We start from the raw sequence: 12,812 nt of genomic DNA, 5'->3' as shown, positions 1-12,812 counted from the left end.
AAACAGAAACAGTAAATTGAACAGATTTATATAAACAAAGAAAAATTAAATAATAAATAAAGTATATAAAATAAAGTAAAAAAATAAAAAAACAAAATATACATAGGTATATAAATAAAAATAAAATGTAATCACATTCTTTTTGGGTCATTAATTGTTTTTTAAATTGTTTTTTTTTCCCAAAAAAATGTTTTTATTGTTTTTTTTTCCAACAAAAACTGATTTTTTTCGTTTTTTTTGTTTCTGCTTCAATTGTTTTAATTTTTTTTTTCTCCCATATCCAAAAAACTTCAGAGGAAAAACAGAGCATATTGTTTTTTTTTCCATAGCCAAACTGCAGAAAAAAACAGAGTCTCTTCTTCATCATCTTCTTTTCCTGCAAAAGCTAGTAATCTCAGAAAACAAACATCACTCAAATCTCTGCATTGATTTTTTTTGTTCGCCATAGCCAGCCTGCAGAAAAAAACAGAGTATCCCCCCTTCCTCCCCCTTTAATTTCTTTTCTCTTTCCTGCTCATAAATAATAGGAAAAACAAAGGCGCGGAAATTCCATCTTTTGTAATCGTTTTCCATAGCCCTAACTGCAGAGAAAAAAACAGCACAAAAAGACCTCAAATCCTTGCATTCATCTTTAGTCCATAGCCTACTACCTGCAGGGAAATTAGCTTTGCCGAAAATTGATGTTTAATTTTTTGTCTTCTTTCTTACCCTTTTAAATTTCTTTTCTTGTTTTCTTTTTTCTTTGTGCTGAATTTTTAGATTTTGCTTAATTTCCATAGCCAAACTGCAGAGAAACACAGAGTGACCCGCGTAGTGTTTAAAATTTTTATTTATTTACTCCAATCTTTCCTCTGAAACGAAGATGGGAGCTTGCTCTAGTAAGCCCAAAACTCTGGAATATGAAGGTTCCATGGAACCTACAGAGAAAGTAAAGTTAGAGCTCCAAGACCAGAAGGTAGCGAATGATCCACAATCCCAGCAGAAGATCACAAAATCTGAGGAAATTGATGAAAAACAAGTTATAATTGAAGAAGAAGAAGAAGAAGAGAAAGAAACAAAGAAATCAGAAGAAGAAGCAACAAAGAAAGAAACTCAGAAATCAGAAGGAGAAGAAGCAGAAAAAAAGATTCAAGAAGAAGAAGAAGAGGAATCAGAGAAAAAGATTCCAGAAGAAGAAGAGAAGGTTGAGAAACAGAAAGAATTTCAAGAAGAACAAGAAGAAGAAGAAGGAAAGGCAGAGAAAGCTAAAGATTCGCAAGAAGAAAAAGAAGAAGTAATCAGAGACGAAGAGAATGAATCCTGCATTTCTTCAGAGAAGCAATTTCATGGCATTGAAGAAGAAGCAGCAGAAACTGTAGCTGTCAATGAAACAGATATTAGAACAGGGAATTTCGTTACCCTCCCTGAGAAGAAGCAGATTCTGGAAGAATCTGAGCCTGCGGAGGATCTCAAGACGATCCTGGAATCCTCCATCCAAGAAGAGAAGATTCCTGAATATATCGCAAGAGAAGATCATGAAGGCTTTGCTTCAAAAGAAAATGGCCTTGACCAATTTGTAGTTGTGGATGAACCCACAAAGATTCCGGAATCTATTACTCTAAAAACTTCTGGCGATGGATTAAAGATTCTGGAAGATCCTGCAACTGCGGAAGAATCAACGAAGATCATAGAACCTCATCCCGAAGAGAAGGTTCTAGAAGAATCTGAAGTGAGTGAGGTATCTAAGAAGATTCTGGAAGTTCCTGCAACTCTGGAAGAATCGAAGAAGATTGCAGAACCTCCTTCCGAAGAGAAGGTTCTAGAAGAATCTGAAGTGAATGAGGTATCTAAGAAGATTCTGGAAGATCCTGCAACTCTGGAAGAATCAAAGAAGATTGCAGAACCTCATCCCGAAGAGAAGGTTCTAGAAGAATCTGAAGTGAATGAGGTATCTAAGAAGATTCTGGAAGTTCCTGCAACTCTGGAAGAATCGAAGAAGATTGCAGAACCTCCTTCCGAAGAGAAGGTTCTAGAAGAATCTGAAGTGAATGAGGTATCTAAGAAGATTCTGGAAGATCCTGCAACTCTGGAAGAATCAAAGAAGATTGTAGAACTTCCTTCCGAAGAGAAGGTTCTAGAAGAATCTGAAGTGAGTGCGGTATCTAAGAAGATTCTGGAATCTAGTGTAGAAGAATCTTCTAGCTCCGAAGTGAAGATTCTTGAAGATTTGGAATTTGTCGAAGTGCCTCAGAAGACATTAGAATCTACTGCAGAAGAACCTGAATCATCTGGCCCAAAAGAGGGTTTTGCAGAAACGCAAGATAAACCCCAAATTTTGGAATCGGCAAAGGAATCTTATTCTGTTGTTACAGTTGTAGAGAAGATTCAGGAATCTGGGGAGGAATCTTATTCTGTTGATACAGTTGCAGAGAAGATTCTAGAATCTGGAGAGGAACCTAATTACACTGCGGAAGTGGATCAACGTATCAAAGACTCTACTAAAGATTCTAGTTTAGAAGAATCTGTAGCAGAATCTGAGAGAGTGGAAGAATATTCAGCTACAGTGGTAGAAGAATACATAAAAGTAGATTCATCAACTGTACCAGAGAGTGCAACAGAATCCATTGCAGAATCAACTGGCATCAAGGAATCTATCCATGATGCACCTTTAGCAGTTGAATCTAAAACAGAATCCGAAGAACACATCAAGGAATCAAGTACAGTGGAGGATTCCATCAAAGATTCAAATTTAGAGAAAGATTCGGTCACTCATTCAAATACTATTGAAGATTCCACTGAGAATTCAAATATAATTGAAGATTCCATCAAGGATTCAAGTACTGTGGAAGATTTCACCAAGGAATCAACTGAATTGGAGGAGCCCATCAAGCAATTAAATGCAATAGAAGCTTCCATGAATGGATTACCTGTAGTGGAAGAGCCCATCAAGGAATCTATCACAAAGGATTCACCAGAATCTCCAACAGAATCTTTCTCTCCATCAGTGGAAGGACATAACAAAGACTCACTAGTAGCACCAGATGTAAGTACAACAACGGAATCAAGGGATGTGGAAGAACCCATCAAGGAATCATCATCCACTCCATTGAAATCAGCGCAAGAAGAGCATCGGATATCAGAGGAGGCCTAAGGTTCCATGGATTTATCAAGATATTCTATGTTTTTAAAAGATGTTCCTTTGGATCTTACGAGGAAATTCAATGGATTTTACCATTCAGAGATTCCATAGGATGCAGAAGACAGATTCCTTGATGGAAGAATCTCCAATTGTTGTGTCCATCGTGAAATTATCATCGTTAATCAGCATTATCAACATCATTAGTCGTCTTCATCATCATAATTAATTGTTGTCATGATCATCATATTCAATTGATGCAATGAGAGAGAATTTATTGCTTGTCTTAAACATATAGGGATACATTAGACCATCCATTTGTTGATTAATTTCATTTGAATTGATTCTGGTGATGTGTTGCTAAATGGTCTCTAATGTATCAGTTAGTCAGGTTCTTTTCTCTTATTTTTCATTGTTTCTTTTTGCATTCTTTTAGAGTAACATTTCATTCAAATGTGTTTGGATTGGGATTCTTTCATACAAGAAGAAGATGCATTCTATTGACTGTTTCATTATTTATTGGACTGCACTATCCAAAACATTGAAATTGAGACTATAACTAAAAAACTATTGGATTGTGTTATGCAAAAATTTTAAGCTATTAGATTGCACTATCCAAAGCTAAGAAATTGAGACTATTAACAAAAAAACTATTGGATCGTGTGATGCAAAATTTAGGCATTGAGGCTATGTATGGTGTCAGTAATAATTTGTTAATATAGACTGAGTTGTGTAATTGTAATTATCCAGTTGTTGAGGAATAACAAGCTCTACTGTAATTGTTATAGCAATGTGAGTCCTGAATGGAATAACAAGCAGGCATATACATATCTCTGCCAGATCAACAAAAACCCCCCTCTGAAACGATGTGTACCATATGTTTATTATATGAGCAAGTGTTGGGATAGGTTAGATGTCCATGGGGAACTTCCAAGGTAATCACAAGCACCATTAGATAGAGATAATTGCTATATTACATGTTTGATCTACACAAACACACCAACATGCATTTATTAAACTTCGTTGTAGTGTTAAAGTCATTTCATTGCATCAACCACCCCAAATTTGGCCTCTAATTGACAATTTTGGGTTCACACACATACGTAAGAAAAGTGTGTTAAGTACCTATCATACGTAGCCTGGCTCATGAAGACATTGCCATTGGTACCAAAGACCAACTATGAGATCCAAAGAAAATCAACCACTCTCACCCAACTCTCTAGTATATACATTGGTCCAGACCCCTCGATGAATGATCAACATGGATGTATAAACCCATTACTATAGAACCATGCACTGAGTGGGAACACCTTGTTCCAACATGAAGAGATGTTGTGAAGAATAAGGTGTTATAATGAACAATACAGGTGTGAAGTGGGTGATTGTCAAAGCTTATCCTCACCAAAATGGGGCCTGCCTTAATAAATTAGTCCCCATGCATGGTTCCTTGGACGGGCGTGGATGTAAGAATGCAATGTTATAAAGGCATTTGGCATTTCTGTAGGAAAAATCCAGAATACCCTTCCCATATGGTTTCCTGCAAGCTAGAAGCTACAAACTACATTATCATTTCAACAAAATGTACATGTATTCATAATACATTCATGGAAAACTGTATACAAAGTAATGTTCTTCCTTTTCCTTGATGTCATTACCCCATACATCCTGCTAGTTGTGAGATAAAAGAGGTTAATAAAAGATGCAGTGCCGCTCTACATTGTTTACACCTTTACATGGAAAAATTAGTGTTGATATGAAAACTTCATTAATGCTCGCCCTGAATAACCACTAGGTTTTTTGCATTAATTCATTGTATTTCTTGCGTTCACCTTCTATTGCTGCCTTTCTTTCCTTGCATTCCGAAAGCCTTTCGTGATAAACTCTGATATTTGTTTTGACATATTCAATTCTATCCATGAACAAATTAGTACTCTCGGTGAACCTATTGAGGTCTTCTTTCTTCTTGCATAATTTGTCTTCAACTTGTTTTCTCTGTAAGCTTTCATACAAGGAATGAATTGAAGGTACCTTGCATCTCCCTGAATAAACAGGGAATATTATATCTACATCTTCCCTACAACATAACAAATCCCCACCAACAAAGGTCAAATAGGTATCAACAAGGATAACAGCAGGGCACTAAGGCTATAATTTTCAAAAATATTTCATGAAGTAATTTGACTATATATTTGTATAACACAAAAGTTACCCCAAATATAATATAAGAAACATAATATTTCAACAAGATGTTGCGCTAAAAATAGCGTACACATTCTAAAGATTTAGCCCAACGTTTCATCATCAGTTCCAAAACAATATTTTCCACAAGACTTCCTATTTATTACCCTAAGATTAGGCAAAACTCAATTTGTATAAACTAACATTCACATCAAGAATTGTGTACTCACCATTTTCCAAAATATTTGCTTCCTCGTTTTTGATGAATGAAGGTGCCATCCAGAGATATGCCACCCGAGGTTAAAGCTTCTCTTGCCCGGCTAAGATGCTTTGATGTTTCATACACCTGAAGATTCTTAAACAAATGATAGAATAAGGTTTCCCGTAGTCCACCTTTGCTCGTCTTCAGCTTCACAAGGTCATCATTTAAGACAAGCATGTTGACAGCATAACCTATGAAACCCTCCGGAATGGCACCATTCCTTAACCTTGGTTCTTCCATCTTCAACAACCTTTGTGGATGCCTTTCATCTACCTTATGGCAATAGCACCTATATATAAATTAATAATAAAACAAATCTCAAGCATTATTTACACAACCTTCGATGCTATCCAACATAACATCGTATCATCTTGCCATGATCTTATTCATACCGCATTTCCTCGAGCATATATATTCGCAGTTTACCATGCACTGGCTTGTTTTTTCTTTTTGTAAACCTTTGTAGTCCCAATGAATCATCATCAGCCCCCTCTCTTCCACCAAAACTAATAAGCAGGTCTGCAGCTTCAGTTGTTTTGCAAACAATGGCAAGCATATTATCTTGTCCAATAAAGTAAGCTAGTGCCCTATACAGTCAAGATTACCAGTTATTTATCAGAGAAGACATCAACTCTGCAAAAACTGAGCTAGATGTTCCAGAGATATACTTGCTTAATTGTCTATTCTTAGTCGATGCCACCAAAGAAACCGTTCCTAGTATCTCTGATGAAGGGAAAATCCCTTCTGATAACGACTCTAAGATAAAACTCGCAGGACTAGTCACTTTTGACAACTGTTCAGCTACATATTCAGCTGTGACATCCTTCTCATCAAAGTCACATTTCTCATAGCTAAAATCTGCCTTACTCTTTGGGAGCATCTGAGCTTGATTCTCCAATATCTTTATTGATTCTGAGTATTTTTATTTACAACAAAAATATACTGTTATTGGCAGCACAACACAGATTATGTTCTAGTCATCCTCTATAGTTCATATTTCATTCAAATTCCACAAAACATCTAGACATATGTAATTAATTAATTTTATCATCATCCTCAATATTGATTATGCATTATATGAATTCCACAAGACCTAACAACGATAAACTTGACATTTCTACAAAATGGTATCACATATCCTATAGTAAGACATGAAGAATAACAAGCCTAGTGCATACACATACAACATAATAAGATGTCGAGAACAATAACAAGCCTAAAGTGTTCCACACATTTTCCAAGTACAAGCTACATGATGGAAGAGATCAATATATTTAACTACATAACTAACCTTGAAGCTGTGAAATAGTAGATGCTTCTTTATTTTTCATTTTGTTCAGCTTGTCCAGCTCTCTCTCATAACGCTGAATTTTCGATGTACATTCTTTCATTTCTTTATTGATTTTCTGATCAAAACAAAGTGATGATGGTAATATAATTGATGTCATCAAAGAAATTGAAGTGTAGTGGCATCATTATGCATTCACCTCAACGTGTAACACGATGTCATCTAGTTCGCTATCAACATTGTTTTGTGAGAAAACACAATCACGAATCATAAGAGGCATATAGTTTTCTGTGTTCTCATCATGATCAATATTATACTCCATCAAATCCATTTCGCCCTCAAAACGTGGTAGCATGTTTATCTGAAACCATATTGAGCATTAGTGAACTTGAGTTCTCAATAAGAAATATTCATTCAGCTGCTTGTTTTTAACCCACATGGAGTATTAAGAAGGCTACATTCTATGATTTTATATTCTCATGACTAAAATTTCCAGTTTAGAAAACTAGCACAAATATGTTCACATATTTATTTTTTCACTTTTCTTAATCTGAAAACCTGGCTTTATATTTACAGCATGAATTTCCTACCAAATTCTCATGTATCCGTAAGATGAAGAAAAAAGAAAAGAAAAAAGAAAGAAAGATATATTGATGTATCTAAAAGATCACAATAATATATGAACCCTAAAAAAGATTACACCTGTTTTGGTTGACACATTAGTAAGAGTAATAAAAGGAGGAATGAATGAAAAACATGTTTCTACTCTGGTATCCTAAAACTAGATGGCACTAAAGGTGATAATGAAATAACCAACAATCAGATTCTGGTAGTTGATCCATTGAAACTTGAATTGATGCCCTCTGAAAATATCCATCATGGGGCAATCTTATGATGATCTTAACTTTCATCATCTCTGCCCTTTAGGTATTCCAATACACCCACAAAACCAAGGGACCACAACTTTGACGTTCTATGATTTATACAAAAACATGATTGTGCTGGATTTATAAATTCACCAAAGAGGTAAGGGGTGCAGGTGCAATTGAAGGCAGATAAACGGTTCATAGAACCACTTATGACAATCATAGAGACAACATACACTATAGTAAGGGAACAAGTGGAATATTGGAACCATTCAACCAAGTGGATCTAAAATTGTACATCACCAACTGGTGATAAGGGACATTCCATTGCAGACAGTTCATAAAATAGAATCTTATTTTATTGGGTGACAATCTAGGCTACCAAAATATCAAAGACGACTGATATAGCACAGTTGTGCATCAATGCAGAAATATATGAGTTACTTCTCATTCCAGTCATAGTTCGACCCATACTTTCCATTCCTGTCATACTCATACGTGAATATTCGTATCATACTCATACGTGAAATGGCTCCAAGTATGATTGAAATCCATTCGTCTTTATTTTTATTTATGTTTATATTTATTATTTCTTATGTCGGAAGGGTGATATCATCTATAGATATGTGTCTTTACATTTGAAAATTTGGGATTTTCTAACCCTTGTCAATTTGGGAAGTTCAATATTCATGGATAATTGAATAAAGTTAATCATCCTTGGGCCTTTTGTTAAACCCACCAAAAGATGCCCGTTGCCAAATCAGATGTTTGCAATGTGTAATGTACATGGACCTACCCTTGTTAGGGGGTGGTTGGACACTGATGGGGGATTTATTTGTTTGCTTCCTTTTACTACTTTGTTTCTTTGTTTTGTTCTGTTTTTTCTGTTTACCCAATCCCCCCTGCTCTGGTTTTCCATTCACTCTGTTCTTCAGACCCTCTTCTCTGCCTTCCATGCCATGGCTCCTCCCCATCTGGAGCACATTGAAAGGCAACCACATCCATCCATCTCTCTCTCTCCCTCAAATCAATCAGAAGGGACCTCTAGATTTGGGGGTATAAGTGGAGCTATCACAAAGTTTCTCAGGCACACAGATGGGATGATGATTGGGTAGAGGAATAGGGGGGGGGGGTTCAGTTTGGGGGTCGCCAGAAGGAGCCATAGTTGTTGCTGCACCTAGCAATGGGCACGGTTTCGCCTCAAACTGAACCGAACCGTTAAGCCATGGCTTAACGGTTTATTGGTTGAAAGATAAATAAACCATTTTGTTTGGTTTCAAATATTATGATCCAGTTCGGTTTGGTTTTGAATTTCATGGTTTATCGGTTTCGGTTCGGTTCGGTTGTGAATTTCATGGTTTAGCAGTTCGGTTTTGAATTTCAAACCCTAAACTGATTTGGTTTGGTTCTAAATTTTTCATAGACGGTTTGGTTTAAACGGTTCAGTATAAATAAATGGTTTGGTTTCAAGGCCAAGAAACCGAACCGAACCGAAACCGAACCACGCCCATTGCTAGCTCCGCCATCATCATCATCATGGTTGTTGCTCCACCATCCTTCTTCATCATGTTCATCTTCTGCAGAAAGGGAGATGGCGCAGAAGATGAACATGATCGGTTGGTCCAGCTGCAAAGATAGTAGGAGGAGAGCCGCGGGTGGAGGTCGCACTCCTTGTTCGTTTGGTCCTTCTCAGACTTGCGACACACGTATATCACAAAAAAAAAACCCAAAAAGGGAAACGAATATCACGTATCATACGTGAACGTATGCAAACGTTCGCATACGTCTACTAAACTGGACATGCGAATATTACAAACTATGATTCCAGTTACCAATGTTGAAGAAAATGATAATGTTAATGTTCAATTAGTCATCTAATGAAAATTAGTTCATTCACAACATACAACATCTTAGGTCTTGCATTCTTACCAATTAGTCATCTAATGAAAATTAGGTCATTCACAACATATAACATCTTAGGTCTTGCATTCTTACGAAATAACACTGAAAAGCCTATCAGTTCTAATTCTTCCTTTTTTTTCGAGAAAAAAACAATGCTATATTAACATCTTTTAAGAGCCCAAAATGACCTATAAGACAAAAATAGATACTACATTTTACAATATTTTGTCACCATTGAAAAAAACTCAACAATGTAACTAAACAAAGGGTACTAAAGAATCTATCTACATATCACCAGAATTAAGATTTCAAATGTAGATAGACAAACTTGTCTTCAGAAAATCTCTTACATGGGTCACTCCAAGATGCAAAGATCTCCAAGCAATGGAAGCACCTTCAGGACCAAGTGAAAACTGACCTCCATTTGTCAATGACGAGGGTGATGGAACATGGTCCAGAATTCTCATGCATCCAAACTATTCTCATGGTCATGAATAATGTGTATGGCATATCGATATTGCCTCGGCTATTGTAATCCTTTTTTAGTGTCTTAGTAGTGACCCCACCTGTGCAATTACTGTCTGACTTGTACAAATAAAGAGAAAGAAAGAAAGAAAGAAAGATATATTAACGTCTTTTAAGAGGCCAAAATGGCCTATAAGACCAAATAAGAGATTACATCTTAAGTGTTGTCTCGGCTTTGAGAACAAATCAAAATAAAATAAATATTACACAGTAAATATAAAAGTAAATAACATGAAAAGAAAATTAATGAGGGAATCTGGTTTTTGGCACATGTGAGATCCTCAAGTTAGGTATATTGTAGCTTTTGTCTTCGAAAGATCTCTAGCATAGGTTGATTTAGAATGGAGAGGTCTCCAAACCGAGGAAGCACCTGCGATGGTGGGAGATAATGGGCTTTATCTGTCCATGACAAGGCTGTTGAGATCGTGGTCAATGGGGCTAGGGCCTATGTGCACGATAAATTACTATTGCCCAATCTATTGTAACCCCTTTATTATGTCCTGGTCGAGAGCCAATTTGTGTAGCCCTTGATTGACATGTAGCATTAGTAGGAGTGATGGGGATAAAGAAAGAAAGAAAGATATATTAACGTCTTTTAAGAGGCCAAAATGGCCTATAAGACCAAATAAGAGATTACATCTTAAATGTTTTCTCGTCTTCGAGAACAAATCAAAATAAAGTAAATATTACACAGTAAATATAAAAGTAAATAGGATGAAAAGAAAAGAGACGAGAGAATCTGGTTTTTGGCACATGCGAGATTCTCAAGTTAGGTGTATTGTAGCTTTTGTCTCCGAAAGATCTCTATTATAGGTCGATCCAGAATGGAAATGTCTCCGAAGCGAGGGAAGCACCTACGATGGCGGGAGATAATGGCTTTTATTTGTCGATGACAAGGGTGTCGAGGTCGTGGTCCATGGGGCTGGGGCCTACGTGCACGGCAAATTGCCATTGCCCGATCAATCATAACCCCTTTGTTATATCCTGGTCTAGATCCCATTTCTGTATCCTGGGGTTGACTTCTAGCATTAGGAGTGATGGAGCTAAAGAAACTTGTGATTGTTCTTTGTGGATGAGCTTGTGTGGCTGTAGTCTTCAACAACTTTTCCCAATGTCTCTTGAGCTCGAGCAAGAAAAGTCCTAGGCATCTTTGGTCCTCATATTCCATTACCTTGCGTAGTGGGCCAAAGCCTTGTTTAAAGAGCCAATGGTATCTCCCTCTGATTTCATAAAAGACACTACAATGATAAATATAGTGTTCTTCAGATTCCACTCCTTGATGACACAATTGGCAAATTCTCTCTTCTAGAGGTAGTCGTGTATATCTGCCCACCTCAATCTGTAGCTGATGTGATGAGGTTCGCAGCTGCCCTATCACACTACGCAGCGCATAGGATAGATGTATGTCCATATAAGGTGGCCTTATGACAAATCCATTCTCCGATGTATGTAAGAAGTGTGTCTTATAGTGGGCCATCTTTGTACCAAGTGCTATTTTGGGGCTGATCCATGTTATCTTGTTTTCCAAGTTAATAATATCAGTTCGGATCACTCTATTCTTTTCCACTTTGGTCATATTGAGATGGGGACAGTCCAAGCTATATTGGAACGGGGGTAGTGCATTTATACTCATGCCATGTGACTCGAACCATTGCTGCATTTCAGCATACCAACAATGACTGTCTCCATTTTCAGCCAATTGTCTTGATGACATAAGTGCCAACCTTGGGTACCTTTGTTTAGGGAGCTCCCAAAGACGTTGGATAAATGTCACTGATCGGAACAATGCCTCAGTTATTATAGGTGTTGCTCCCATCTCTGCCCGGATTATATCGTGGGGCACCGATGCTTTGCTCCTTATCATGCGAGCAATCATTGACCCTAAAGGTCTCTCTAAATCTTTCCAATGATTTGCCTTGTTAAGACTCGGTCCCCATGTCTCTACTCCATAGAGGAGTTGATGTGACAAGTGTATCAAACAACCACAGCTTAGTCCGTGGCTCTTGGAATTGCAAATGTGCACATTGTCTTTCGAGAGCACCCAGGGCTGCATATCCACGAGAAAGTCGAGCACAAGTGGCCTCCTGTAAGGAGAACCTAGGTCCTGTAAATGTTACTCCTAGGTATGTGTAGGAGCGTGTGTATTCCACCTTTTCCTCTCTCAAAAAGAATTCTGGTTCTGATCTTGTTACCCATGCTTGGGTGGTGTTAAACACCATCACTTTAGTTTTATTCATGTTGATTGACAAACCTTTGTCCGTACAAAATAGTTTTAAGGCATTTAGATGTCTTTGTAGTCCCTCCGGAGAGTCAGAGATCAGCACAATATCATCAGCATATAGTAATATCTGTATAGCTATACCTGCTAGGTGTGCTCCGGAACCACCAAATCTCTCTATGTACTGTGATACCTCATCTATATAGAGACCGAAGAGTGTGGGGGATAGTGGGCATCCTTGCTTCACGCCAATTGTGCTAGCCACCGCCTCTGACAAGCCCTTAGGAGACCGAACTTTTCCTGAAACAGATTCATAGAGTGCATAGATTGCCCATTGCATATCTATAGGAACACCAATGGCCTCTAGCCACTGCATAAGCCGAGCACGTGGCACAGTGTCAAAGGCTTTTCGAAAATCCACAAAGCAGCAATAAATCCTCTTATTGTGGGCTCTGCCC

General features: G+C 37.4%; 3 protein-coding genes across 7 annotated transcripts in view; 1 reads left to right on the top strand and 2 right to left on the bottom strand.

The window, feature by feature from the left end:
- Positions 1–322: 322 nt before the first annotated feature.
- On the top strand, positions 323–3,516 carry LOC147855654 (uncharacterized). Of its 5 annotated transcripts, none has more exons than XM_087330434.1 (2): positions 323–2,743; positions 2,780–3,516. In XM_087330434.1, exons 1-2 carry the CDS (start codon positions 863–865, stop codon positions 3,128–3,130), a joined length of 2,232 nt encoding a protein of 743 aa, XP_087186560.1. In that variant the 5' UTR covers positions 323–862; the 3' UTR covers positions 3,131–3,516. The 5 variants fall into 5 exon arrangements, with proteins under 5 accessions (XP_087186560.1, XP_087186558.1, XP_087186559.1 ...); XM_087330432.1 differs by having other exon boundaries at positions 324–682; positions 780–3,516; XM_087330433.1 differs by having other exon boundaries at positions 324–1,847; positions 1,884–3,516.
- A 1,162-nt stretch (positions 3,517–4,678) lies between these two features.
- GMI1 (gamma-irradiation and mitomycin c induced 1) overlaps positions 4,679–12,812 on the bottom strand; it is a 58,210-nt gene continuing 50,076 nt past the window's right edge. The window contains exons 33-38 of the mRNA XM_087330693.1: positions 7,043–7,204; positions 6,847–6,961; positions 6,224–6,467; positions 5,948–6,142; positions 5,524–5,844; positions 4,679–5,189 (exon numbers count right to left, since the gene is read on the bottom strand). Of these exons, the coding sequence (XP_087186819.1) occupies positions 4,904–5,189; positions 5,524–5,844; positions 5,948–6,142; positions 6,224–6,467; positions 6,847–6,961; positions 7,043–7,204 (1,323 nt within the window). The 3' untranslated portion in view covers positions 4,679–4,903. The remainder of the gene's footprint in view (positions 5,190–5,523; positions 5,845–5,947; positions 6,143–6,223; positions 6,468–6,846; positions 6,962–7,042; positions 7,205–12,812) is intronic.
- Positions 8,083–12,193, bottom strand: LOC147855653 (uncharacterized). Its single transcript, XM_087330572.1, has 3 exons — positions 12,117–12,193; positions 10,995–12,075; positions 8,083–8,192 (listed from the first exon to the last, which is right to left on the bottom strand). Exons 2-3 carry the CDS (start codon positions 12,010–12,012, stop codon positions 8,083–8,085), a joined length of 1,128 nt encoding a protein of 375 aa, XP_087186698.1. The 5' UTR covers positions 12,013–12,075; positions 12,117–12,193.

This window comes from Azolla caroliniana, unplaced genomic scaffold (assembly GCF_043228905.1).
Source record: "Azolla caroliniana isolate FFs.n. ecotype wild unplaced genomic scaffold, voAzoCaro1.0.p SCAF_14, whole genome shotgun sequence".
Taxonomy (NCBI): Eukaryota; Viridiplantae; Streptophyta; class Polypodiopsida; order Salviniales; family Salviniaceae; genus Azolla; species Azolla caroliniana.
The sequence above is the reverse complement of the archived record's forward strand: the minus strand, read 5'-3'. Positions and strand labels throughout refer to the sequence as shown.